At 51.3% G+C, this 24,751-nt stretch overlaps 1 protein-coding gene across 1 annotated transcript in view; it reads right to left on the bottom strand.

Moving 5' to 3' along the window:
- MICAL3 (microtubule associated monooxygenase, calponin and LIM domain containing 3) overlaps positions 1-24,751 on the bottom strand; it is a 260,058-nt gene that overhangs the window by 66,353 nt on the left and 168,954 nt on the right. The window contains 2 exon segments of the mRNA XM_011984643.1: positions 19,028-19,115; positions 20,031-20,119. Coding sequence (XP_011840033.1) covers positions 19,028-19,115; positions 20,031-20,119 — 177 coding nt within the window.

Genomic DNA, 24,751 nt, shown 5'->3' with positions numbered 1-24,751 from the left:
TGGTAGAGTCAAGAAAGGTGTTCCGGAGGCATATGGAGTTAGCCAGCTGCAAGATAAATACATTCTGTGAGGCACTGTCATTTGCAAATGAAGTAACTGAAGTTCACACAGCTAGTGAGCCCTGGAGCCAAGATCTGAACCTGAGGAGGAAAGGCATCACTCAGGAGATCACCATGCTGTCCCTAGACTGACAACAGCCCTAGCCTTCCCCTTTGGGCATCTTCACCACTGTCTCCTCCCCGCTGTAATTTTCCAGGTGAGGGACACAGCACTTCACGCAGGCTTCTTGGAGCAGAGAATCTGGCATCTGGAATGACAGGCACTCAGTTTTCCCACTGTTACTGCCCTGGAGATTCTGCAAACCCCGCAGACCGATGGCTTGTCAGGCAACGGCACGTGGCAGTCCAAGCCCAGGGCCGGGGCTCTGGAAGGGGAAACGCTGATTTAATCTGGGGCTTGGCTACAACCCACAAAAAAGAAACCAGAAGCTCTGGGAACCGTGCAGGTCCTTCACACGCCAGTCCCCGGAGAAAGCCTGCGGAAACGCTGCGCGGGGGACGGTGGAAAAGGGGAGGTGGGAGGCCAGCTGCCTCTCCTGTGCCAGACCCACCAGGCCACTGAGCAGGTCCACACGGAGCTCCGGCTCACCCTGTGGCGAGACAGGGACACGGAGGCACACTGGCAGGCCAGAGGGAAGGTGGCACTCAGAGGACACTGGGCAAGGACCCCAAACTCACCAACTGCCAAAATATGCTCCACATTCCCAGCCCTTCATCTCAAAGTGCCATGAGAAATTAAAAAAAAAACAAAACAAAAAACAAAACCACACGCACAAACAAATCAAAATAATCAGCATCCCGGATTCTCTGTCCTGAGGAAGGGGCTGTCTGTCAGATGAATCAGACGGTGATGAGAAACCAAGACAGTGAAAGCAGTAACAGTGGGGGCCTGGGCAGCGAAGACGGCCCTGTGACCTCCTCCCTCCTCAACTAACGGCAGAGCCCAGGACACAGCAGGAGTGCAGATGTAATGACGCGCTTTGCAAGGTGCTGGATTGCAAAGCCGAAGTCCACCCTGCCTGTCCGGCTAGCGGGCCCCACCCCCAGCCCCCTACTTCACATGCCTTAGTGCAGCAACAACCCAACAGCGACTTTCCAGACTTTCCAGCTCCACGCGGGATCACTTCACAAATGATTGTGAGATCCGCAATCATTTCCAAGGCCAAGTCTTCACTGGGTCAGGGCAGGCAGCTCTCAGGTCACCGAGAGGCCAATTACAGCCCCACACATACCACAAGGAAACAGCTCCCAGGATCTGGGCCACATCCTAAATAGGAAGGCGGCTCTGGGCCTCACCTCAGGTTCTGTTTTGGAATATCACTGCCTGCACGAGCTCCATTCATCATTCTGGAAGAAACGTTTCTCCTAACAGGACAACCTGCTCTTGGCTGATGGGCAAGAGCTGGCAGGGAGCTTTATTTGCTTCCACCTGACTCCTGGAGAGGCATAGGCGGGTGCAGAGGATATAAACAGGCGGGGTCTGCCCAGGGCCTCAGCAGGCAGCTCCTCTTCCTCCCCGCTGCCGTGGTGGCAAAGCCCCCGTACTTGGCAGGGCAGCTGCTGAGGGCACTTCAGGGCTCTGGGCCACCGAGAAGGGTGTCACATCGGAAATCAGGATGTCAAGGGCCTTTTCTGCCTCTTTCTGGCCTGTCTTGCCATTCCTTTTTCTTTTCCTTCTTTATAAGCTTGGGGAAGTTTGAATGGAATCCGAGTCTGACAAGGACTGAGGGAAAGGTGCTGTGTGCGGAGACTGATTCCCGTTCTGTTTCCCATGTCTGTAAGTAGGATGGCTGCAGGGGTTCATTCATCCCATCACTGATTCAACAAATGTTTCCTGACCGCCTGCTTCCAGCCAGTGACACAGCAGACAAGATCTGTGCCCTGGGGCAGCCCACATTTGGATAGCGTATGGGTGTCACCCATCTGCTAAGAGAGGCTGATGACCCCAGGGAGATAAAAGGGGCCCACTGTGGTCACCTTCCGGCAAGAATGGAGCTGTGATTTGAAATGACTCATCCATTTGAGAAGTATGCTCCTGCCATTATGGAATTCAGAGATTCTCCTTAAGCTAGTCCCTGTCACTCCTGCTGCTGCTTTTACCAGGTGGTACTGGGTATTTTTGCTGTGACTTTGAAGAAAGATCAACTAACATCATTTCATCTTGGTTATTTCTCTTATTTGTGTTTTTGTAGGAACAGGGTCTCACTATGTTGCCCAGGCTGGTCTTGAACTCCTTGTCTCAAACAATCCTCCCAGCTCGGCCTCCCAAGTAGCTGAGATTATAGGCATGAGCCACCACGCCCAGCCCAGCTAACGTCATTTCAGCTGCCTTCCCCACATGTCCACCCAAAGCCTTCCCCGCCCCGATCTTCTTGAACTAAAGGAAGCACCAAGCCATGAACCCATTCTGATCTGCAAAGTCTCAGGGGAGATGTAAGGAAGAGAAACCTGAAGAGATGACCAGGCTGGCAGCATGAGTCCAAGTTCCCAAGTCCGCAGCAAAATTGGTCACAGTCACGTTCGTGCTGCCTGATCCTCTGCTCTCAGAAACTCACAAAATCACCCTGTGAAATCAGGATGCCCTCTTCGCACAGAGCCCAGATCATGGACAGGGCTGTAAGGGGGACCCATGCCTCCATCTGTTTGACCGCATTCAAGTTGTAAACAATACAGTCCCTACATTCCCCCACATGTCCTCACACACTGGGAAACAGGGATGAAACCACGTGAAGTGTGGCTGTTCTGAAACGTTTGGAACCATGTCTGCCCAGACATTTTCCTGTTTAGGGCCAGGCCTATGGAATGTACGAAGCTGGAAGGACTCCACTGCCTTGATCTGGGTTGGTCAAAATACAGTGAAGAATCAGCTCGGATACTGGTTCGCTCCTATCTTGCTTTGAGCTAAAGTTCCGCAGGAGATCCCATTGGCAACATGGGTGCCATCCTGACTTAGAAACCTGAAGTAGTGGCCGGGCGCGGTGGCTCAAGCCTGTAATCCCAGCACTTTGGGAGGCCGAGACGGGCGGATCACGAGGTCAGGAGATCGAGACCATCCTGGCTAACACGGTGAAACCCCGTCTCTACTAAAAAGTATAAAAAACTAGCCGGGCAAGGTGGCGGGCGTCTGTAGTCCCAGCTACTCGGGAGGCTGAGGCAGGAGAATGGCGTAAACCCGGGAGGCGGAGCTTGCAGTGAGCTGAGATCCGGCCACTGCACTCCAGCCTGGGCGACAGAACGAGACTCCGTCTCCAAAAAAAAAAAAAAAAGAAACCTGAAGTAGTGGGATGGGTCACTACCTGCCTCGGGTAGTGCACGTCATCTGGTATCTGCAGCAGAAGGGCTCTAGCCTATTTTTAGGAGAAGTCATTTGTTAAAGAGACCTACAGTGTACAAAAGGTCTTCCTGCGCTCATTCTCAGACACCTGCTGCCACCAACTTGGGCTTTTCTCCTCTGCTGCCCCAGTCACTTGCCTTGGCAGGCTGCTTGATGGGACTCACGTTTTTGTACCGTTGACAGCTATGTTCTCATTCCAGGAGGGCAAGCCCCAGAGCTGTGTGTGGAAAGCAAGTTTCTAAGCCACTGCTATGGCAGGGTGGTTTCTGTCCTCACACGCTGCCTCCAACAAACAACTTCTGTGGCTTCCTACTGGCACGGAGTGTGTGTTCACAAGAGTTCTCCAAGATCACATGACATGAGGTGTTTCTTGCCTGTGAAGCGGGCGATGAGGGAGAAGCAGCAGTGTTTGTTGAGCGACTGCCTGTGTCGGGCACGACGACGGGCAGGTTACACACGCAGCCTTGAACGTCACAAGATCCCACAAGTCCCTGTGATTACACTGAGGGTTCTGAGTCAGTGATGTTGAATAACATGTCCAAAGACTCACTTGAGCCAGAGCCAAGGCTAACCCTAGTCTCTAACAGTCCTTTCACTCAAGCATGCAGGAATTTGTTTGGTTTTGACACAGGGTCTCACTCTATTGTCCCAGCTGGAGTGCCCGGGCGCAATCATGGCTCATTGCAGCCTCGAAATCACGGGCTCAAGTGGTCCTCCTGTCTCAGCCTCCTGAGTAGCTGGGACTACAGGTGTGCGCCATCACACCTAATTTTTGAATTTTTTTAAGAAACAGGGTCTTGCTATGTTGCCCAAGCTGGTCTCAAACTCCTGGCCTCAAGTGATCCTCCTGCCCTGGCTTCCCAAAGTGTTGGGATTATGGTGTCAGCCACTGTGCCTGGCCCAGAATGGAATATATATATATATTTGAGAGGGAGTCTCACCCTGTCATCCAGGCTGGAGTGCAGTGGTACAATCTCGGCTCACTGCAACCTCCGCCTACCAGGTTCAAGCAATTCTCTTTCCTCAGCCACCCGAGTAGCTGGGATTACAGGTGCACGCCATCATGCCCAGATAATTTTTGTATTTTTAGTAGAGACGAGGTTTCACCATGTTGGTCAGGATGGTCTCAATCTCCTGACCTCAGGTGATTCATCCGGCTCGGCCTCCCAAAGTGCAGGGATTACAGGCGTGAGCCACTGTGCCTGACCAAGTTAGTTTGTTACTGTTAGGGTATTTTTACTGTTATTATTACATCATCTCCCAAGGTGCCTTTTTGGCAGATGGAAATCCTGGCACACATCAATGTATCTGGTCAAGGCAAAGAGGTTTCTTTTAAGCTATACACCCAATTCTCCAGTAACATACAACTCACTGGTGTGTCATGCAGCTCTCCTGAAAACATATTTTTCGTGTGTTATACTATCTCACAGGTAAACCTTGAATTGATTCGTATCAGCTGGCCAGGCCATCCTTCCTGATGGCTGCTTCTTGGTGTTGGGAGGCTGTGGACATGTCTAAAGCACTGGAATTCAGCTGGGTCTCCTCTTAAATTGCATGAGTGCTGTGCTCTAGCTGTCTATCTTCTTTATCTGCCCACCTGGATGTAGCCGGGTAAGATCTCAGAAAGGGTAGTGGTTATGCACTGGGGTTTGAAATATTTTAACTCTTTGGTTCAAATATGTGGCTCATGAACCGGAGGTTCCCTACAGTTAAATAACAAGTAATCCGTCAAGTCAATAGTTGCAGGGCTGACCTCTCAAATCCTGAGGGGCAGGTGAAGACAGGAAGGATGGCTTCTCCCCTACTTCTGCTGTCGTTACCGGTTCCTGCTTCTGGCTCCACTTCGCACCCTTGAAGGGCTTTTACAAGCATCTTTATTAGGGCATCCCTCCCCTTCTGTTCAGGTCTGAATGGACTCCAAAACCAGAGGCTCCGCTGGGGAGAGCGATTATTCTCATCATCTTTGTGTTCCTGAAGCCATCAGTGCATCAGGGTAGATAGTCCATAAAGTGTTTTGAGTAGGTGATCAGGCTGAAGAGTTCTAATCCTGTGTCTGAGCTTCGCTTCACTGTAATGTTGAGTACATTCTGGCCTTGGTTTCCTCATCTTAACGCAGAGACTTTATGACCACTATGCCTGTCAGGTCGCTTGGTGCTATGCAGGGCCCCAAGAACCAATGGGAGCTGCCAGCTCATGGAAAGGGCAAGTCTACTGAGACAGCAACAGTTCTCATAGCACTCAAGAGAGAAATTCTGGTGAAGATGCCAATGGCACAGAGGGCGTCAGAGTTCTGAAAAGAGACTACCTCGAATGGCTTGATGTCCTGACACAAGCACTTGACTTCACGGTAGAGAGGAGTTTGGTTCTGGGAGGCAGCTTGCTCACCAGAAAGGGGCCCAGTGTTGACACGTGGCGGGGGAAGGGCAGAGGAGGACATGGATCAGCACGAGCTAGTCCAGGCTGACGTGCTTTTCCCGAGACTTCGGGCTCTATTCCAACCCTCCCGTCCTCCAGAGCAGAGTGCCCCTGGCCCTCGCAGTCCAGAATGCCTCCAAAGCCAGCTCTGATGTGACCCTCCAGTGAGCAGCCGCACAGCCTCAGGCAGGCTCAGTCTCCATCGCAGGATCCACAGAGACAAACCCACGTTCCAACAAAAGGCTCTCTCATAAATAGGTTCAGATGCCTTTCTTTCAGAGACATAAAATCACATATACATACTCCCTTGGCTAGCTGCAGATGGATTTCTGGAAAGAAATGAAAGTTGCCTGCAGCAGTGTCCAAGGCTACCCTATGAAACATCTATCAGAGTCACACTTCTATTTTCACCTGTCAGAGGGCCACTGAGGCCAGCCTGGAAGAGAAACATCGATCACAGCCACACTTCCGTTTTCACCTGTCAGGGGATCACTGAGGCTAGCCTGGAAGAGAATCATTAGTGTCTAGGGATGGAGAGGCTCTTAACGAGCAGACAGACACTAACAACAAAGGCTGACGGTGCAGGAGCGCACAGCCCAGGCTCGGGGCACCCTTTCTGCAGCATCAGCAGCAGCTGAGCAGCTGCAGGTCTATCATCACCTATAAAGCACCCAATCACGCACTGATTCCAAAAGAGGAAATCAGGTACCCTCCTCTCCTCCAAATGGACCACAGGGTAACACCGAGGCTGCTGGGTCTAACCAGCAACCCCAGACAAGCCCTGGGACCACACATAAACCCTTGCTCTGCCTAAGAGAAAGCTACCTGGCTCCCACGCACATTTCCGACTTTCAGGTTAGGAGTTGAAAATTTAGCTTCATGAAGACCGGGCTTGGTGGCTCACGCCTGTAATCCCAGCACTTTGGGAGGCTGAGGTGGGAGGATCACTTGAGGTTAGGAGTTTGAGACCAGCCTAGCCGACATGATGAAACCCAGTTTCTACTAAAAATACAAAAATTAGCCGGGCGTGGGAGAATGTGACTGTAATCCCAGCTACTCAGGAGGCTGGGGCAGGAGAACTGCTTGAACCTGGGAGATGGAGGCTGCAGTGAGCCGAGATCACGCCACTGCACTCCAGCCTAGGTGACACAGCGAGACTCTGTCTCAAAAAAAAAAAAAAAGGAGTATTTAGCTTAATGTAAATCCTGTGTAGGATTGTTTGTGCTTTTGTTACTATAGTGAAGAGCCCCTAGGGTGTCATGGAATCAGGAGGTGCCTTCACATCCCATTCACGCAGGCTGAGGGAAAAAGCAATGCCAAATCTAGCCAAGCAGCCCATAGAGATTTCATAGTGCTTCAAACAGCTGGCACCCAACGCAGGTCAACGCCCCCAGCCCACTCTGCTGCAGCCTGGAGACAGCCAAGCTCACACCTCTTCTGCTTCCCCCAATTTCTGTTGGCTCAATGAGCCACCTTGTTCTAACCCCACAGCAGGCACAGGCCAGAGAGGGAGACCTGTAAACAGCCAGTAGAAACCATTCTAATTCACCCTCACTCCAATTCTTCCAGCATTTCCTGGAATCCCTGCCAATGACAATCAAATTTGATACTCTTGTAATGCTTTTAAATAAACAAGTTTCATACCTCTTATGTGCTCTTCACAACAACTTTAGCAGACAGAGGAGCAGGTAGCATTTTTCTTCATTTAAAAATTTTATACATGGTGAAACTGAGGCCCACAGAGGTGATGACGGCAAGCAGGACAGGTGGCAGAACTGAAACTCAAACTAACATCTTCCGTTTCAAGATCTGTGCTGGTTCTACTGAGACCCAGCTCCATTCTCCGAGGCTGGGACCACCACCAAGGGGTGTGCCCATCCACTGGGGTACAGAAAACAACACAGGATCTCCGCTTTTATTTTGTAGGTCTGCCTTCTAAAACGATCTGCACCGTCTGTCCTACAGCATGCAGTCTTCGTATGGGGTCCCGACATGTTCCGAGGAAGCACGGCCACTGGGAAGTGCGTTCACGGTTCTGTGGGGGCTGACAGGTCTGGAGGCCTGGGCTGGGAGCTGGCAACGCCATTCTGGATCACTTTTCTGATTCTCGCCGCCCTCTATCCTGATGGACTCCTCTATCCCACTCTCACTCCTCCCACAATATAACTGAGGCCGACAGCATGTCAAGGTCATGTCCTTTCTTCTAACTGTAGTCTAGATCCGTGGTTCTCAACTGTAGTGATTTTTCCCCTGGGTCACCTGGCAATGCCTGGAGACATTTTCTATTGACACAGCTTGGGGAGGGGGTGCCACTGATGTCTGACGGGGAGAGGCCAGGGATATACCCGGCACACCACGAGGCACAGGACAGCCCTCACAGCAAAGCAGGATCCAGCCCAAGACGTCCACAGTGCTGGGCTGGAGAAGCCTTGGCTTACAAGTTAGATCAAGTCATTTCTAATCTCTCACCAAACAGGCCGACCAACCAGTTCTCTGCACGCTCTGACTGTGGCTTGATCTGAGCAGCTGCATTCAGAGTGGTGAGCTCACGACCCTTCACCGTGGATGCCAAGGTGCAATGCCTGACCAGCAGGAGTGCAGTACACGGAGGACCAACCGAGGACTGCCTGGTGAACAGGTAGCTCTGGGCTTGCTGTCCACAGACAGGAAATCCACAACAGAGGTGCATGCTGTGACAAATGTGCTCCCTGCCACTCGCTGGGCACCTGTACCCCAAGTAGCTGCATGAGCCGCCCGAACTTCCCCTTGTCTCAAGGCACAACTCCACTGATGGAAGGCGACTCTGCTCCTCCCAGCAATGCCCCTGGAGGGCACCTGCACATCCCCTACCCTTCCGTCCATGTGTGTCATGTGCGTGAGGCCGCAGGAATTAAAGGAGACCAGAGAGATGAATCTGATGGGCTTCTCGCCCTCTCACTCACTTTCTCCTGGCTGGATGCTAGAAGCTTCTGACAGACAGAACGTTCTACTTGGACATTACAGCAGGATGCCTCACTAAACCCAGGAAGAAAACTCACTGGAGAACGTGGCATGGAAAAACACGTCTACCTTTACTCCGTTTTCTCAACTCTTCTTTCTCCCCATTTTCCAGAAACCTCCAACCTGAGAGCTCTGAGGGCCCCTGCCACAGTGTGCCTTGCCGAAGTCAGGCCAGGCCGTGCGGCGCGTGCCTAGGAGGCTTCTTGAAAACTTCTCTGTGCTGAATCACGTTGCAGTTGGCAGGCGCAACCAGGACTTCCCACGCACACTTAGCCCAAAGACTGAAGAGTCAGTTCCTTTACGTGTGAGTTCAGTACAGAGTGGCCCAAACCTGAGTAGATCAGAACGTCCATATTCAGCACAAAAAGAGCTACAAAATCATCCCTTCCTCCCCTATCCCAAACCCCACACAGGCCCAGGGCAGGCAATGTCGTAAGAGGACTGTGAATGGCAGCTGTGAAGCTGTAACACAATGGAAGGGTCAGCTCCACCATCACTCAGGCCTTTGAAGCGTATCAGAAAATGAGGTGGTAGAGGAAAAGCCAACAGATTGATAAGCTAGAAGCGGTGACACTGGAACTTGAAGAAAAAACATCCCCCAAACATGTTCCCCCATCCTCCACATCACTGGCAGGGCGGACGGATTAAGGAAGAAGGGCTTACTCTTCACAACAAAACTTCAGGCTTGATTTGAGAGGACCAAAACAAGGGATGATATAGAGAAAATGAAGAGAAGGTCCATTTCATATTATTTACAGTCAATTCGGATGACTGCATTCTCCTCCATTTCTGTTGATGACTTCCTCCCTTGCACCTCAGTGATGAAATCCTTTGCCTTTACTTCATGTGCTGTCTTTCCAAAGGCACATTCCCAACTCTGGGATGGTTGTCAAATAAATTGGGAGACTGTATTTTCCAGGAGTAATGAAATGGACACCCACTGGCTTCTCCAGGGCATCTATGCAAAGAGCTCTTGCCTCTCGCCCACGCTGCCGATCCCGGGCGCAGGGAACGATCAACGGCAGCTCCTGTGTCCTCTGCACAGCCTCTACCCAACTCTGAGTTTACTGGTTACGTGGCCTTGGCCAAGCATGCCTAACTCCTGTGTGCCTGTTTCCCCATGTGCAACACGGGGCCTCCCTTACGGCTGCTGTGAGGATCCAAGGTCAGCTACATGAAGCATCTGCTCAGGGCCTGTGCACAGTGCGTGCTACATGTTAGCTACTGCTGCTGCCGCTACTGTGTCTCCCAGCATCGTCTTCTGTGAGTGAGCACGGCGAGGGCCCCCATGGCTAACTGACCAACATCAGTCACCCGTGGGGTAAACAGCAGGCGTGAAGGCACTGCAAGTTTTACTGTCTGTTTTTATTTGGGGAAAGTATTTCAGTAGAGAAGAGGGCTTTCTTGGTTGCAAACACAGACAAGCCCTAAGCACGGTCTTTTCAGCAGCACGAAGGACGGCTGCTGGCTCTCGGCGACACAGCAAACCAGTGCAGACTGGCTCTTGCCTCCCCGGCCCTTCGTTCTCCTCACTGAGCACCCAGTGCTTCCTGTTTCTCTGAGATCCCAGAGCCCCGTCCCTGCACCCTCCACCCCAGCGTTCCTGTGCCTCTACCAACGCCAATGCCCCAAGAAAGCTGAACTGGCCAAAAGGCAGGCAGTAGCTAGTTCACAGTAATTCATATTAGATGAAACTCTAGAAGAAAATGTTTACTTTTAAAATAACCTGCTGACCTAGTCTCTTGGTAGTAAAATGGTGGGAAAGAAATTTTATAGCTGGTGTCACTGTAACCTGGTCTTTTGAGAGTCTTAGTTCTGGGGAAGAGGGCAACCATAAATAAATATGCCGCTGTAATCCTGTTAATTGATACCAGCTCTTCCTTGGTTACCAGGTTGTACTTTGTTCACGAAAACTACTCCGGCAGGAGTCCCCACCCTCTGTGCCGTGGCCCCGGCTGGGTCACAGACCCACGGCCTCTCAGGAACCAGACCGCACAGCAGGAGGGGAGTGGCTGGCTAGTGAGTGTAGCAGCCGGAGCTCCGCCTCCTGTCAGATCAGCGGCGGCACGAGATTCTCCCGGGAGCGGGAACCTCTTGTGCAGCGAGCATGTGAGGGACCCACGCTGCATGCTCCTAAGGCCTGATGATCTGAGGTGGAAGAGTTTCACCCCAAAACCACTGCCCACCCCGGTCTGTGAAAAAACTGTCTTCCATGAAGCCAGACCCTGGTGCCAGCAAGATTGGGGAACACGGCCCTGCGGCTTGGCTTTTCTCCCTCAGGTGCAGGAGAGTCGGCTCATCATGCTTTTTGGTTTTCAGTTTTGAGCTCTGAGAAGCAACCAAACGCCAGGGCTACGCCCCTCTCTGGAACTCTCTTATACGGTGTTCCTGGCTTCATTAGCCTCGGAAAAGCATCAGAACAGCATGAAAACATACTCATTTAGGCCTCTGCCAGGAAAACGGCGCTGGTTTCGCCAGGTTTTTGTTGAGGAAAACCCAGACCCACGAAAGCCCTGAGTCCCGGTGCCCTTGGGACCTTGCCTGGTGTTGGTCTTCAGGAATTAATTCTACCTTAAGGAGCGCCTGTCACCAGAACAACTCAGGGCCCGTGCCCTTCCACTGGTTTTCCTTTCCTGGGGAATTGGCACTGGCCGAGGCGGGGTAACACTGAGATGCAGGTGCAGAGACAATCCAGCCTTGCAGAAGGCTCCAGAATCCCAGCGAGGAAGGAGGCACTGGGCTGAAACGCTTTGGGTTCTTCTGGGGACAGGGCCTACTCAATGTAAAACAATTACTGAAGACCAACAGTTCCAAGCATGGACCTAAAAGAAATCAGGCTGCACTGTCTATGAAATAAGAGTGATCAAGTGGCAGTAACTCTGATGTTTTACAGAACACAGAATAAGGAAATCAGTCACTTAACAGTCACACCTGGGCAGTCTCACGTGATTAATGTAGAAGCACAAAGAACTGGGTAAGTACAGAAAGAAATAGAGGTAAAGAAAACACAAGAGGCCAAGAGAAGTTCTGTAAGGATTTTTCTAGTAGCTGTCCCTGCACGTCCCCAAGAGTCTGCAGCGAGGCGGAGCTGGGGCCCTAGACTCCCCGTCTGTGGAAGGGTGTTCCAAAACTCCCCTTTCATGCCAACGAGGGCCTTCTGAGGGGCACGTGCCTTCTTTCTGTTTTGGGCACATTCTGCCTGTGCATGGCACACTTCTTACTGTCGGGAGGACAAGCACATCAGTGACAAGGTTGGGCTTAGCTAGCCTGAGTTAGGGTGAGGATGCTGGCAGTGATTCACCCTCTTGCCCACTGTCCTTCTTGGAGACCCATTAAAGTGCCCCCAAAATATTCAGAAAGTGTCCATAAACTGCTTTTGCAAAGCGATTTGGAAGTTGGCCCACAGGAAGTAAAAGGGAGCTGGTGTTCACGTGGCTGGTAGAACCCGGAAGTAATTGATGGAGAGTCCCATTTGCCTGGAGGCCCGCGTCCCCTCCCGGGCAATGAAAGGTGTTTCTGCGCACAAGCCTACCACCCCCTCCCGCCAAGGTAAGCGGTGAGGAGACAAGGAGCAATTATAAAGAAAGAGGTGTTGGCAGCCAACAGGGTGCTGAGAATTCTGGGCGGTGGTGAGAGGAGACCACAGTGCCATGACCCGACCTGGGCAGAAGTGCCAATGGGCCTCGCCGCCCCTTGTTTCATTATGACTAATCTACTTGCTGGCACTTGTGAGGAGCCACTTCTGAGTGAGCTGCAAGGGCTGGTTTTTGAGTCTCAAGAGGTTTCAGGGCTTTGTGAAAGGGGCTGGAATTTGGAGAGACTCGTCCTGAACTCTCTGCCTGGCTGCCGCCTTTCAGAGCCCCACATGGGTGTTTTTATCTCGGGGGGCACTTGTGGGACCTGGGTCCTATACGGCATCATCCTGCCCTATTTTTTAGCATGAAAATAGAGTGGCCCATTTTCATAGCTTGCTCTCCTTCCATGTCTGTGCTACGGCATTCTTCTTAGGCAGTGTGTTAATTAGGGAAACTGACAAGGAATTTTTGAGAAAAGAGAACAGATTTCAAGAAGTTTCAGAAGGAAACTGAGATCCAAAGGGGATTTTCCAGGGTGTTCCCAATGGGCAGCACGGAATCCCATTTCTGATTCCACACAATCCCCACCTTCCTGCTGGAAGCTTCAGTGCATTGCTCTAAACATCCCCTCCCCTTTTTTGCTGGGGAATGGGAAGGCAGCAGCAGCCAGGGGCTAAGATTTGAAAATTATGCACGTCTATGTATCCATCCTTATTACTGACTCTTAATTTATTGTCACTTATTGCGCCTCCCACACCCTAATTCCTTCTCTCCTTTCTGCAGGCACCAGGATTCCGAATGACTTATTTCAGAGAAAGGGGAGCAAGAGGCTACGGACCTCAGGGCTAAGGAGAGGGCAGGCCACAAGTAGGCCAGGAGATACTGCCCAGACTCTCGGAACCAGCAAGGCTCTGAGGAAAATGACGGTGTCACAGCAGAGCTGTGAGCGACTGCGGGCTGAGGCCCTCCCTGGCCTGGACTGTCGAGAATGCCAAGCAGACCCTAGGGCCCTGCTGCTCTGATCTATGGGGAAGCCAAGAGAGCTGCTCCGGGGGGACGGGGGCCAGCGAGGGCTCTTGCATATGAAAACACCCAAGTGCCTAGGGCCTGGCAGGTGCAGACTTGGGGCTGAGTGCTCTGCCCACCACAGCACAGTGCCCTCTCCTGGGCCAATTCAGCATGAGGCTAGGCCTGTGCCCACTGCAGGTGGCAAAATGTGGTAACAGTGCCATGGCTGCTAAAACCAGCAGCAATGTGTGTGAGAAGGGAACAGTCTGTTTTTAATACAGGCCAGTCCCTCCAGGCTGGAGAAGGGCCAAACAGAATCAGACATCCCAGCTCAGTGTCCAGGTCACACCAAAGACAGCATGAGAGAGAAATCAGCTTGGGAGGAAAGACCAAGAACTTTCAACCTCACCAGGAGCAAGGCTGCTGCGCCTGCGGGCATGCCTGACAGAGCCTCCAGGCAGACGACAGACACGCCCGTGGCCCCAGCTCCCTGCCACAGCTGGAGGCAGGAAGAAGGTGCCTAGCTCTATGTCCCTATGGTTGACCAGGCTCTGTGTGGCATTTCCACCCCTCCATCCGCCCAGCCAGCGGGCCCTCCTGCTGGCGGACTGCACCCGAGGCCCATGGGCACAGGTGGCATCCGTCTTGCTTTTCTCCACTTGCAGCTGCTGCAAAGCAAAACTTCGCACCACTCCAGCCCCTACACAGGAGTCCTTTGTTAACGGGAACCTATGTCAGGTATAAAAACCTATTTCCCCACTTTGCACCCTGCTGTCTTGCTGACTCCCGGAGGGGGAGTCCTGAGCCACAGCAGCCTCAAGCCCACTCCCAAGACCTGCCTGAGCTTCCCCCTTTCCCACCCTCTGGTCAAGAGAAAGGGAAGGAAAAGAAAAACTCAGAAACCCAAAGATTGTTTGGAATTTATTCTCTTAAATAAGAATGTAACATTTGTTAAAAAAATAAATAAATAAAAGCACGACACCTTGGTTTCACAGTAAACGGCAAAAACAAAGTTACACAATTAAATAAAAACTCACAAAGAAACACACCAAGAACTCACAAGAGCACAGGTTAAAAACACGGGCAAAAATAAAGGTTGACAGAAGGTGGGCAGTAGACAGGCAGCAGCGGAGTGTTCCTTGGCACAGCTAATCCTCTCCTGTTGGGCTCTCGTACTGCCGCCGGGAAGCCGGCTGGCTGTCCGCCCCTCCCGCATGCACTCCAAGCTGAATGCCTCGGGAGAAAAGTGAACCCCTTGGTGCCCTGCTCAGACCTTCAAGGCTATGGGGGAACCCCTTCTGGGACGGCCTAAGAATCTTCCAGTGTCCTGCAGAAAAGAGTTGAAGATGCACTAACCACCAAAAGACAGGAGTGAGCTCACACAGCTAACTCAGTGGAGCCAGCGTGCAAGCCAGACAGAAGACGCGTGAGGTGGGTGCCCGGCTCTCTGTGGTGCCCCGGCGGCAGCAGCCACTGCTGTCCTAGTTTGTTCTTGGGGCCATTTCTTGGGGGTGTGTGCTGCTGCTTTTCTGAGATACCCACCCACTCATTTCCTTACAGGCATGCTGCCCTTAGGCTGCTGTGTGTCCTCAAAGCCCTGACCTGGGTACGGCTCCCCAGTGTGAGGCTCCCGTGGTTCTCAGAACCAGAACAAGAAGCTTTAGAAACAGCTTCACAACTATTATTCTTACTGTAATTCAGGGTGCAATATATAAATAAATATCTACCCATTTATGTGCAATTAGATCTATATACATATAAACGTGTACCTAAACATAAACACTCACACATCGCTGTCAACTGTGGCTCCTGGGGTCAGGCGGGAGGTAAGCTGGATTGCAGAATTCCCTTGCTCTACTAAAAGGCTTTCCATAAATGCCTAGAAGGGAAGAGGACTTGGGAAGCAGTAAGACTTCCTAACTTCCCAACTTCCCTCTGTCAGGTGGGAACCCCAGGGTTGAATGAAATTCTACTGCCTGGCTACCCTTCTAACTGGTGTGGGAAAGGCCTGCACTTCCTAAAAGCCCATTCAGGATCTGAACTGTGGAACCTCATGGTTATCAGGAAAGGAGTGTCTGGGGCAGGGGTCAGGCAACTGCCACTTGTGACCTTCATTTTTTAACTCCAGATCATCTTTTTCATAAGATGAGAGGAAACTAACCTGTTTCTCCCCTTCCATCTCTGGCCGGCACTGCCAATGAACCCGGTGATGCGCACTCGGCGGAAAAAGCTCTTCTGTTCCCTTCCGGCTATGCCTTCGGCTGCCCTGCTTCATTTTTGGTTATCGACCATATCAGATAAAAAAAAGATTCCTCTGGACAAAAACGAATTCAAGAAACCTGCAACTAAACTTCTTATGTCCCAGGGGGAAATAATCCCATTTGGGGATTTCCTTTCTCTGCCTATTGTTGTTCAAACTTTTTCTAAAGTCAAGGTGGATAGTATGAGGCCAGGGTAAGAAAATCTGTGCCAGGACCACTAATATGCAGTAGTAAGTATAAGCTTGGAAACAGAGCATTTATAGATTTAAGAACAAAAAAGAGAATTTCTATATTAAAAGCACATTACAAACAAAAATACTGTAAACAATGCCCCCAAACACTAAATTAGGCAGCAGGTACAGATTTGGTTACCAGAGAAAGACAACACTTTAAAGCCGACCTAGTGTGGGTTCTTTGAACTGTGGGTTTAATTGGGTACGGGTGTGTTGTTTTGTTTTTGTTTTGGCAATAGCAAGAATTTTGGCATAGAAAGAAAAAGAACATAAAGGAGAAGAAATGCCACAATATAAAGAGGAGGCACAGAGTAAAAGCACAGCTGGGTCAAACACTGCCCAGTCAAAGCTTTACCAGCCCTGCCTCCTGGGGACGTAGGTCTAGGAATGGTTGAGTTACACACAAGAGAATTGAGGCCTTCATCATGGCCTCTTCCGGTCGAGCACACAGCGGAGGCAGCTACCATGGGTCTGCGCTAATGACTAGTCTCTACCACATACATTCTGGGGCCCTGAAATACTTCAGCTTTCCCTTTTCTTTTTTCTTTTTTTAGATGGAGTCTAGCTCTGTTGTCAGGCTGGAGTGCAATGGTGCGATCCTGGCTCACTGCAACCTCTGCCTCCCTGGTTCAAGAGATTCTCCTGCCTCAGCCTCCTGAAAGGCTGGGACTACAGGTGCATGTCATCACGCCAGCTGATTTTTTGTATTTTTAGTAGAGACGGGGTTTCACCATGTTGGCCAGGATGGTCTCAATCTCCTGACCTCGTGATCCACCCGCCTCGGCCTCCCAAAGTGCTGGGATTATAGACGTGAGCCACCGCGCCCGGCCACACCTGAGCTTTTCTGAAATTTTTCAAAAGGAAGTCTAGTTAAGTCATCAAAGCTTCAGTTTCATATTTAAAAAAGGAAATCTCTATCAAAGGAGAAAAAGGTATCTATTTCACGCCAGCCATAAAATACCGCCCATAATCCTGTTCCTTTCCGACCGAGGCTAGCAGCAGAGGGAGCTCACCGGGAAGGTGCTCCGGACTCTGAGCTGCTGGAGGGTGAGCCCTTCAGCCCTGAGCTTCACTGGCCTTTGCCGCCTAAGCTGGGGGACAGTGCCTGTCATTAACTGTATGGGTCCACACTGTGATTCCTTCGGGACACCACATTGTGAACTCCCGTGCTATACCAAGTCACCTTCTGGCTCAGGATCGAGAGCCACGTGGACCAAGACGTCCTCAGGGCTCTGACTCTTTCTTGGAGGTTTTGTTCTTTAACCACACTGCCAGCTCTCACCCTCTCTCCCCACTACGTAGAACATTCTTCTTCTCTATGGAACCCTTAATTCTTTAGAACTCCCAAAAACCTGAAACCCATTATACTTTCAATTAGACGGCAAGAATGGCAGCCTGAACCAGATGGGAAAGTCAGCAAACCTGGCTTCATTCAGGAATAACCTAAACTTCGTTGTGTTTCATTCTTTTTAAAGAATGTTCTGTACTCCAAACCCAAATGGAAAGTTTAATCTCTTTTGAGTTGTTCTACTGAGTAGTCGGGTTCCTCAGAAAATCCATCTCTGCTGAAACAGGGCCCAGACTAACAAGGTGGCGCTCTCCCCAAACGAATGTACATTCTATAGCATAAGCCGAAGTCTCTGTCTAGACCCCTTTGGTTATTTTCCTCTACCAGTGATTCTGCCCATGCTCTGAGAGTGTCAGCTGCAAAGGCCTATTGGTACTTAAGACAGATTATAAAGATCTTCAAGACTGCAGAAGGTTTAAATGTCATTAATGGTTGAAACACGGCTCTAAAATGTTGGTCCCACCTGCAGGGCACTTAAACAATTTGCTCAGATTATAACAAGGGCACGTTCAGTAGCAGAAGCTGAGTTCACCCGGCTTGGCTGGGCTTTGCTGGGTCTCGGCCTCCAGTTCACTGCTCCCAGGGTGTGCCGCCTGGCCTCTGGGCACTTTTCCCTCTCCCAGAATGAGCACCACAAGGCCTACATGAACCAGCTCTTAGGGAAGGGAAAGGAAGCATCTCTGGAACCTCTCAGTGAGGGCCAAATGGTTAATTTTCTTGTCCCACCACAGGAATTCTATGACCAACTCCTCCACGGTTCCTGGCATTGGCTGACCATCTTCAATTTTTACGAGTTTTGTACATAGCTGCTTGAGATACATGTTTTTTGAACAAGAGGAAAGTGTGACAGACAGAAACACAGCCCTGCTGGCCCCCTCTTACCCCAGTGACCCTGGGCTGTGAACCACCTGGAGCTGCATGTGGGACACTCAGAACACCCAGCAGTTTGTGGAGCTGCGGACGCATCTCACAGGCAAGTTTTACATGGAGCTGAGAGAGGCCATTTTAAGGAAAAAACCTACATAATTCTTCCCAACAGGCCTTGTACCCACAAATCCGGCAAGTCCTGCCATGCTATGACAAGAATAAATGTGTTTTTAGAGGTAGAGATGGTTTTGTTCACCTCCCAACACAAGGAAGTGGTCATGAAAGTGGGACAGGTGAGGGCTGGGACCTCATGAGAAGCCCAGTGGTCACGGAGTCAGGACAGGGCATGCCCCATCACGGTGCAGGGCAGGCAGGAGAGCAGCCACAGCTCATCCAGACACAGTGACACGGAACAGGACGCAGAATCTTAAGTGAAGGTGAATGCAAAGCCAGACCACGGGGCTTAATCAACGCAGCTCCAGGCCGTCAGAGGAGCTTGGAAGCAAACTGCATGAGGGGCCGAGTGGCCTTGGCCTCATCAGGAGTGGTAATGGGAGCAGTGTCTGAGTGCCTGCAAGCTCCTGTCTACCCACACAGGACCAGGGCCGCCCTCATGTGTGATGCTGCAGGACGGGGCTGAGGGATCGCACTTCACGGCTCTGCCGCCCACCGGATGGCCCCCTCACTGGGCCACAGCCTGCCAGTGGAACTCCCCTCCGATTTGCACCAGCACCTCCGACAGGCCATAGAGAAAGGGGACTCCGAACGCAAGCAGCTGGCACATGAAAAAGGAGTCCAGAGGGTTTTGGGCCACTTGATGCCCGAATGAAGAAATGTTGCTTTGGAGGTGCTGGCTCATGCCCTTGGCCTTGTCACAGAGGCCGAGGGAGTGACGCGCCACCCAGCCAAACAAGGAAGTGAGGCTACCTGGGGTTCTCTCAGTCGAGCCGGCCACGGCGTTGGCCCGTCCGTTTGCGTCTGTGGTGGGGCCATCCTGCAGGGGTCCTTTGGCCTCCTAGGAAAGTTCATGAGAAAAACAAGAGTGGCTCTGACTGATGCACTCAAATCCTCAAAGCCCCAGAGGCACTGACAATCTGACAGGCTGGTTTTAAATTTTGTTTATTTATTTTTAAGAGACAAGGCCTTGCTGTCGCCCAGGCTGGAGTGCAGTGGCGTCATCATAGCTCACTGCAGCCCCGACCTCCTGGACTCAGGCAATCCTCCCACCTCAGCCTCCTGAGTCACCGGGAATCAACGTCTAGTTCCACCCAGGTGCACCTCTTCCTGCAAGTCCCTCTGCGGGCAACAGAGGCCCTCAAGGGGGACTGACAGGCAGGCGTGCTGACAAGGTGGCAGCCATGCTGAAGAGACTGCTGGGTTCACCTTGGCAGAGAGAGGTGGAGAAGCCACCCTCATTAAAGAGAGCATAAAAAAGGAAAAAGTTCTCAAATAACTCACAGAATGAGTGAAAGGCCCCGTAGGCATGGCGCCCTCTGGCTGTGGGGAGTGAGGGTGGGGTCACCGAGGAGCAGAGGGATCCTCTGGACAGAGTCTCTCTCCCACTCTGCCCTTCTGGGGGAGGTTTTAATCATGTGGAACATGAGTGGGCATCACCCCAGTGGCAGGGTGTCCTCTCAGGAAGATGTGTGTTGACAAAGGCAGATGTCTACGCAGCTGAGACGGAGAGCTGCATCATCTCCTGGGTCCCACTCGGGCGGCAGGTGGAGCCTTCACCTTAGCGAGGCAACCTCAGATCATCCATGAAAAGCTGGTTCCCTCCCTACCTGGGGTGCCACTGCGTCTCGGGCCCTCCCCACTCCCAGGAGAGGCAAGGCCGCAGGGGTCTTTGCACGTTGGCCGCCCCTGGCCCATAGCCACACTGCTGCAACACCCACTGCTTCTCCCCCACTTACAGGACGGTCACCATTACCTTTCCAGACAGGGGAGCCACCGCTGGTCTCTTCCTTTGTGCGTAGCCAGAGAGTCGATAGCAGTAGTGTGGCTTACAGTAGAATTTACCTGTGGACAGCAAGAGGCAGGGACAGAGGCAATGAGCCAGGCACCGATCCTGAACGTGCCTCCCTGGTCTCAGCCACTCCTTTCCATCTCCTCCAGCCTCAGGAGGCCATCAAGCCACCCAGCCTTCCCTGGGCCCAGCTTTCTGGTTTACTGGGAAGCCAGTTTCTCCCAGTAAACTTTGATTCTAGCCCTCCTCTCCCCTGGCCTGAACGGGGTCTTTTCCTTTGGGAATGTGAAGGCCATTGAGCCATCACCCAATCAGTGCCCAGAGCGAAGATGTGAGGCCTGTGTGGCAGGGCCAGCAAACAAAGTGGCAGTGTGTGAGGAACAAAGATGTGGTCACATGAAACGCTGGGAGTAGCATTGCTGGGGAAAGCAAGAATGAATACAAGTGCGGGGTGCAGGCTGCAGGGGTGGAGGCGTGGAGGCTGCAGGGGTGTGGCATCGCTAGGCATGGGCTCTGACAGGCCCATCTCTGCTGCTCCCCCTCCTGCACCCTATCCCTCACCCCCTCCCAGTCCCCTCAGAGGGTCAGGATCAGCAGGAAAGGACATTAGAAAACAAAAAATACTGCAATGGACTATAAGTAGGATGGAACAGAACAGAACAGAATAGAATAGAATAGAATAGAATAGAATAGAATAGAATAGAATAGAATAGAATAGAACAGAACAGAACAGAACAGAACAGAAACGAAACGAAACGAAACTAGAGTGTACTGTGGCGCGATGAGAATAAAACATTACTTCTTGGAACTTGCAGCTGTGTCTGGATCTCAATGTAATGTGTATCCCCATGGGGAGTGTGGTCAGAAAAATCTGAACAACACTGGACTTGAATTTCCCCATGACTTTGGTAATGGAACTAACCCACAGAGTCATTTTTTTACTCTCACTTAAAGAGCGAAGACTTTTGACTCTCAAGTGATAAACCCTACTATAAAAACTGCTGAAACAGAAGTAATCTCATTTCATTTTCCTCATTTGTAGAGACTGCTTCTTAGACAAATGAGCTTCCCTGATCTCAAAGCTACAAGAGGACCTAAATGTCAAAGAAAATAAGGGTAAGATGGCATTCTTCCCTTTCCTTTTCCCTGATGATCTGATTCTTTCTTCTTTTCCTTCAGAGAAATTGACTTGTTTTACCTGCACTCCCTATCCAATGCTGAATAAATCTATTAGGAAGACACAGATTTTAAATACTTTTCATAATGCCTAGTATACTTTCTCAGAACGATTCACTGGCTACTGGCACTTGGTCAGGATGCAGAGACTCTACAGTGGTGACACCTGACCCTGACGGCCAAACGCCCGCCAATCTTACCGCCTGTTTCTCCACCAGGGGGGTGGAGCCATGGGTTGTCGCCTGGAGCTTGGCCACAACTTCCTTTTCCATCTGAATAAGCCACTCAGCTTTTGTACATGTTGGCTACCAATAATTAGGATAAGATAAGATGTACCGGTGCTTGGATCATGTGCTACTTGTTTTGGTCTGTTTTGTATCTCATTCTTTAAGAAATACCCTTCCCTCCTCCATGAGACTCTGACAGGGGTTGGCAACCACGTGGCCTGAGCTTCCACCACCAGTCACACATGACCCAGGTCACTCAGCGACTCACTCCCTCCACTCCACCCAGGACAGGGTGCTCTGGGGACTGGCATGTGGCTAAAGGCAGGCTCGCTGGAGACGTTATGGGGATGCTGAGGGAGGTGAGGGAAGGGGCAGCCCTTCCCTGAGGACTGCTATCTGGCCGGAAGCTGTAAAGCTAAGGCTGCAACTGTAATCTGCACTGGGTTTCTATTACTTGTAACCAAGAGCATTGCTTCTTACAGTATCAGAAAACTAAAATGCTATCATGGCTTTCATTTCTTCCATTTTTTTCCTACATCAATTTGCTTGTTTTTGCAAAAGTGGAATCCCAGATCTTAAACTCTAACTCAATTGAACTCAACCGAATCCTCCTTGAACCCTGCTCTGGTATCCTCAGCTAATAAAGAAAGGAGGTTTACATTTCAGAAACAAGACCTCCAAGGCTAATCAGAAAGTTCCAGCAACCTGTGTTCTCTAGGAAGGCAGTACAGACGATGCGAGGAACGTGAGCGCTAAGCGTGATCTCAGTTCCAACACCGTCTCAACTGCTCAGCAGCCGTGTGAACTCATCTGTCTTTTGGAACATGTCTCCTCCCATGGAGATGAACACAGTACCCACTTCATAGGTGGAGATATTAAATGAGGTGGCACAAATCACGAGCATCTCCCCATATCCCTTCCCAAACTCAAGACGATGGCACTTTTTGCTTATTTAAAAAAAAAAAGAAGCTAATTTTAATGTTAACATTTGCCAAGTGCCAGACACTACTTTAACTGCTTTCCATCTATCAACTCATTTAATCCTCAAACAAGCCGGTGACGCAGGTGCCATTAGTATCCACCTCTTCCTCAGTGAGGCACAGAAGGCCGAGCGACCTGCCCAGAGTGTCCCCCAGTCAGTGAACCGCAGAGGCGGATGTGGTCCAGGATGCTGGTGCCAGAGCCTGCACTACCACGACACTACCATGCCTGCCTCAGTGGTAAACCCAGCCTTGCTATGTTTTTAAAAATTAGCTACGAATTGTGGGTGATTCAGTCAAGTGACTTGATTCTCAATGGTCCAAATTAAGGATCCTGATAACTGAATACGGGAGTGACTGGAAAAGGGAAATGGAGAAAACAGATGGCCACAGGGCAAACCCAAGGTCAAGTGGGCCGTCCATTCATTCACTCACCCAGGCCTGAGTGCCACTGTATGACAGCCACCGATCTGAACACCGAGAGCCCCAGGCAGGCAGACTTGTTCTCCCGAGACGCATGGGTAAGATGACATAGTGCGAGCCCTGCATGGAGAACCACACGGGCGCACCGGTGCCTGGGCAGCTGCCCTCTTTCAAAAGAGCCAGACCCCTCTCTGAGGAGCGCCACATGGAGATGTGGGCCACGTGCAGCTCACTCTGTGGAGACCAGGGGATGTACTCCAGGAGAGGACACAGCAGAGCCACGTCCTAAGGAGCAGTGGCTTCATTATGCTTATGGGATGGAAAGACACTGGAGCAAAGAGAGCAGCACACTGGGGGCAGCTGACAGCAGAGGCTGGGGCGGACACGCAATGCTCTCTCCACCTGGGACAAAGTTGTGGGCTCTGTCTGCACGGCAGTGGCTAGGACATTGGTGAGATCCAAGTCACACCTTTTAAAATCCCTCCAGTTGCTCTGTGGAAACAGACTGGGGTGTAACAGAGGCAGGCATGGAGACAGTCTCAGGCTCGTCACTGATGAGGGCCACCCTGCACACACCACCTGTGGAAGTGGTGTGTGTCTCTTCTCAAGATGACAGGGAAGGCCTGACACTAATTTAGAGTCCTTGTCTTAAGAGCTGGCAGCGATCACAAACGAGCTAGTGCTTGTTAAAAAAAAAAGCGCAGCTCTGTGTTTGAGCAGACGGCATCCTCGAGAAAGAGCTGAAGACAGAACAAATACCACCACAAGTAAAACACGGGGACGTCTTCAAATATGATTCTTAATTTACTAGTATGGAGTTGGCAGCGGGCCTGGAGTCACAATCCCTGAATCTCTGCCCTAGAATGAATCTTAGGTGTCATTTGGTGCAAGTGAGCTATTACTAGTTGTGTCAACTTGGACAAACAACATGTAAGTTCTCTGAACTCAGCTTCCTGACTTCTGATTACAATAATAAAGAGAGTTACCTAATGGGGTTGTTGTGAGGACAAAGGGCGTGATGAGTTGGGGCCCAGCACAAGGCCTCGGTTACTTCCTCATGCCACAACCTCCCCAGCTTATTCTTTGTTCTCTGAGCCTCTTCAGTTAGACTTCTGAGACACTCGGCAACTTGGATAAAAAACAGGCTAAAACTTCAGTGCCCCTGAAGTTCCTTACTGGCTGTAGTCCATCTGTCCTCTGACAGATGAGGGGGAGGTCTGTGGAGGGGCTAAGCTGATGAAAATTTTAGCTGGGTTAAAATTTGGGGAGCTGGTTTAGAACGGCTGTCTTCTCTGCTCCAGTGTTAAGAATACTGCACTCAATCAGGCTGGCCTCATCCTGTCCTGGCCTCTCGCTGCCACCCGAGGTCCTGCCAGGTGCGCACGTCTGCCCTCTATTCCGCCACCATACCCTTCTCTCTCGAAGTCTAGCCAAGGGTCAGCGAGGTCATTCCAAGCCGCTCTTGAACTTCACAGATTTCCTCCTCCCCGCGCGTCTACAAAGCCACAACCTAGGCTGTGCACCGAGCCGTTTGCTGCACGCACTCGTGTCGCCTGCTACTCCTCATGGGCCCTATCCCCACAGGACCGTGAGCTCCTGGAGGCACACATTACACTTCCGCATCTTTCACAGAAGGCAGCAAAGATGCACACACACCCATGGGCAAAAGTACCCGCAGATCAATCAGCTGTGCCTTGCAGCATCTTTTTTCCGGGCAGACTCCACGGTGAGAGGCTAACTAGAACACCCTGAGCATCAGGGACAGCTGAGCGAGGTTGGGTGGCTCCCTCTGCCAGGCCCCATCCTTGAGATCAAACGCGCTATCCAGAGAGCAGGTGTGTGGGAGAGGTGGAACAGAAGACTTGACAGCAAACCATCT

This window comes from Mandrillus leucophaeus, unplaced genomic scaffold (genome assembly GCF_000951045.1).
Source record: "Mandrillus leucophaeus isolate KB7577 unplaced genomic scaffold, Mleu.le_1.0 Scaffold270, whole genome shotgun sequence".
NCBI classification, from domain to species: Eukaryota; Metazoa; Chordata; class Mammalia; order Primates; family Cercopithecidae; genus Mandrillus; species Mandrillus leucophaeus.
This window is presented reverse-complemented; position numbering and strand designations above follow the sequence as displayed.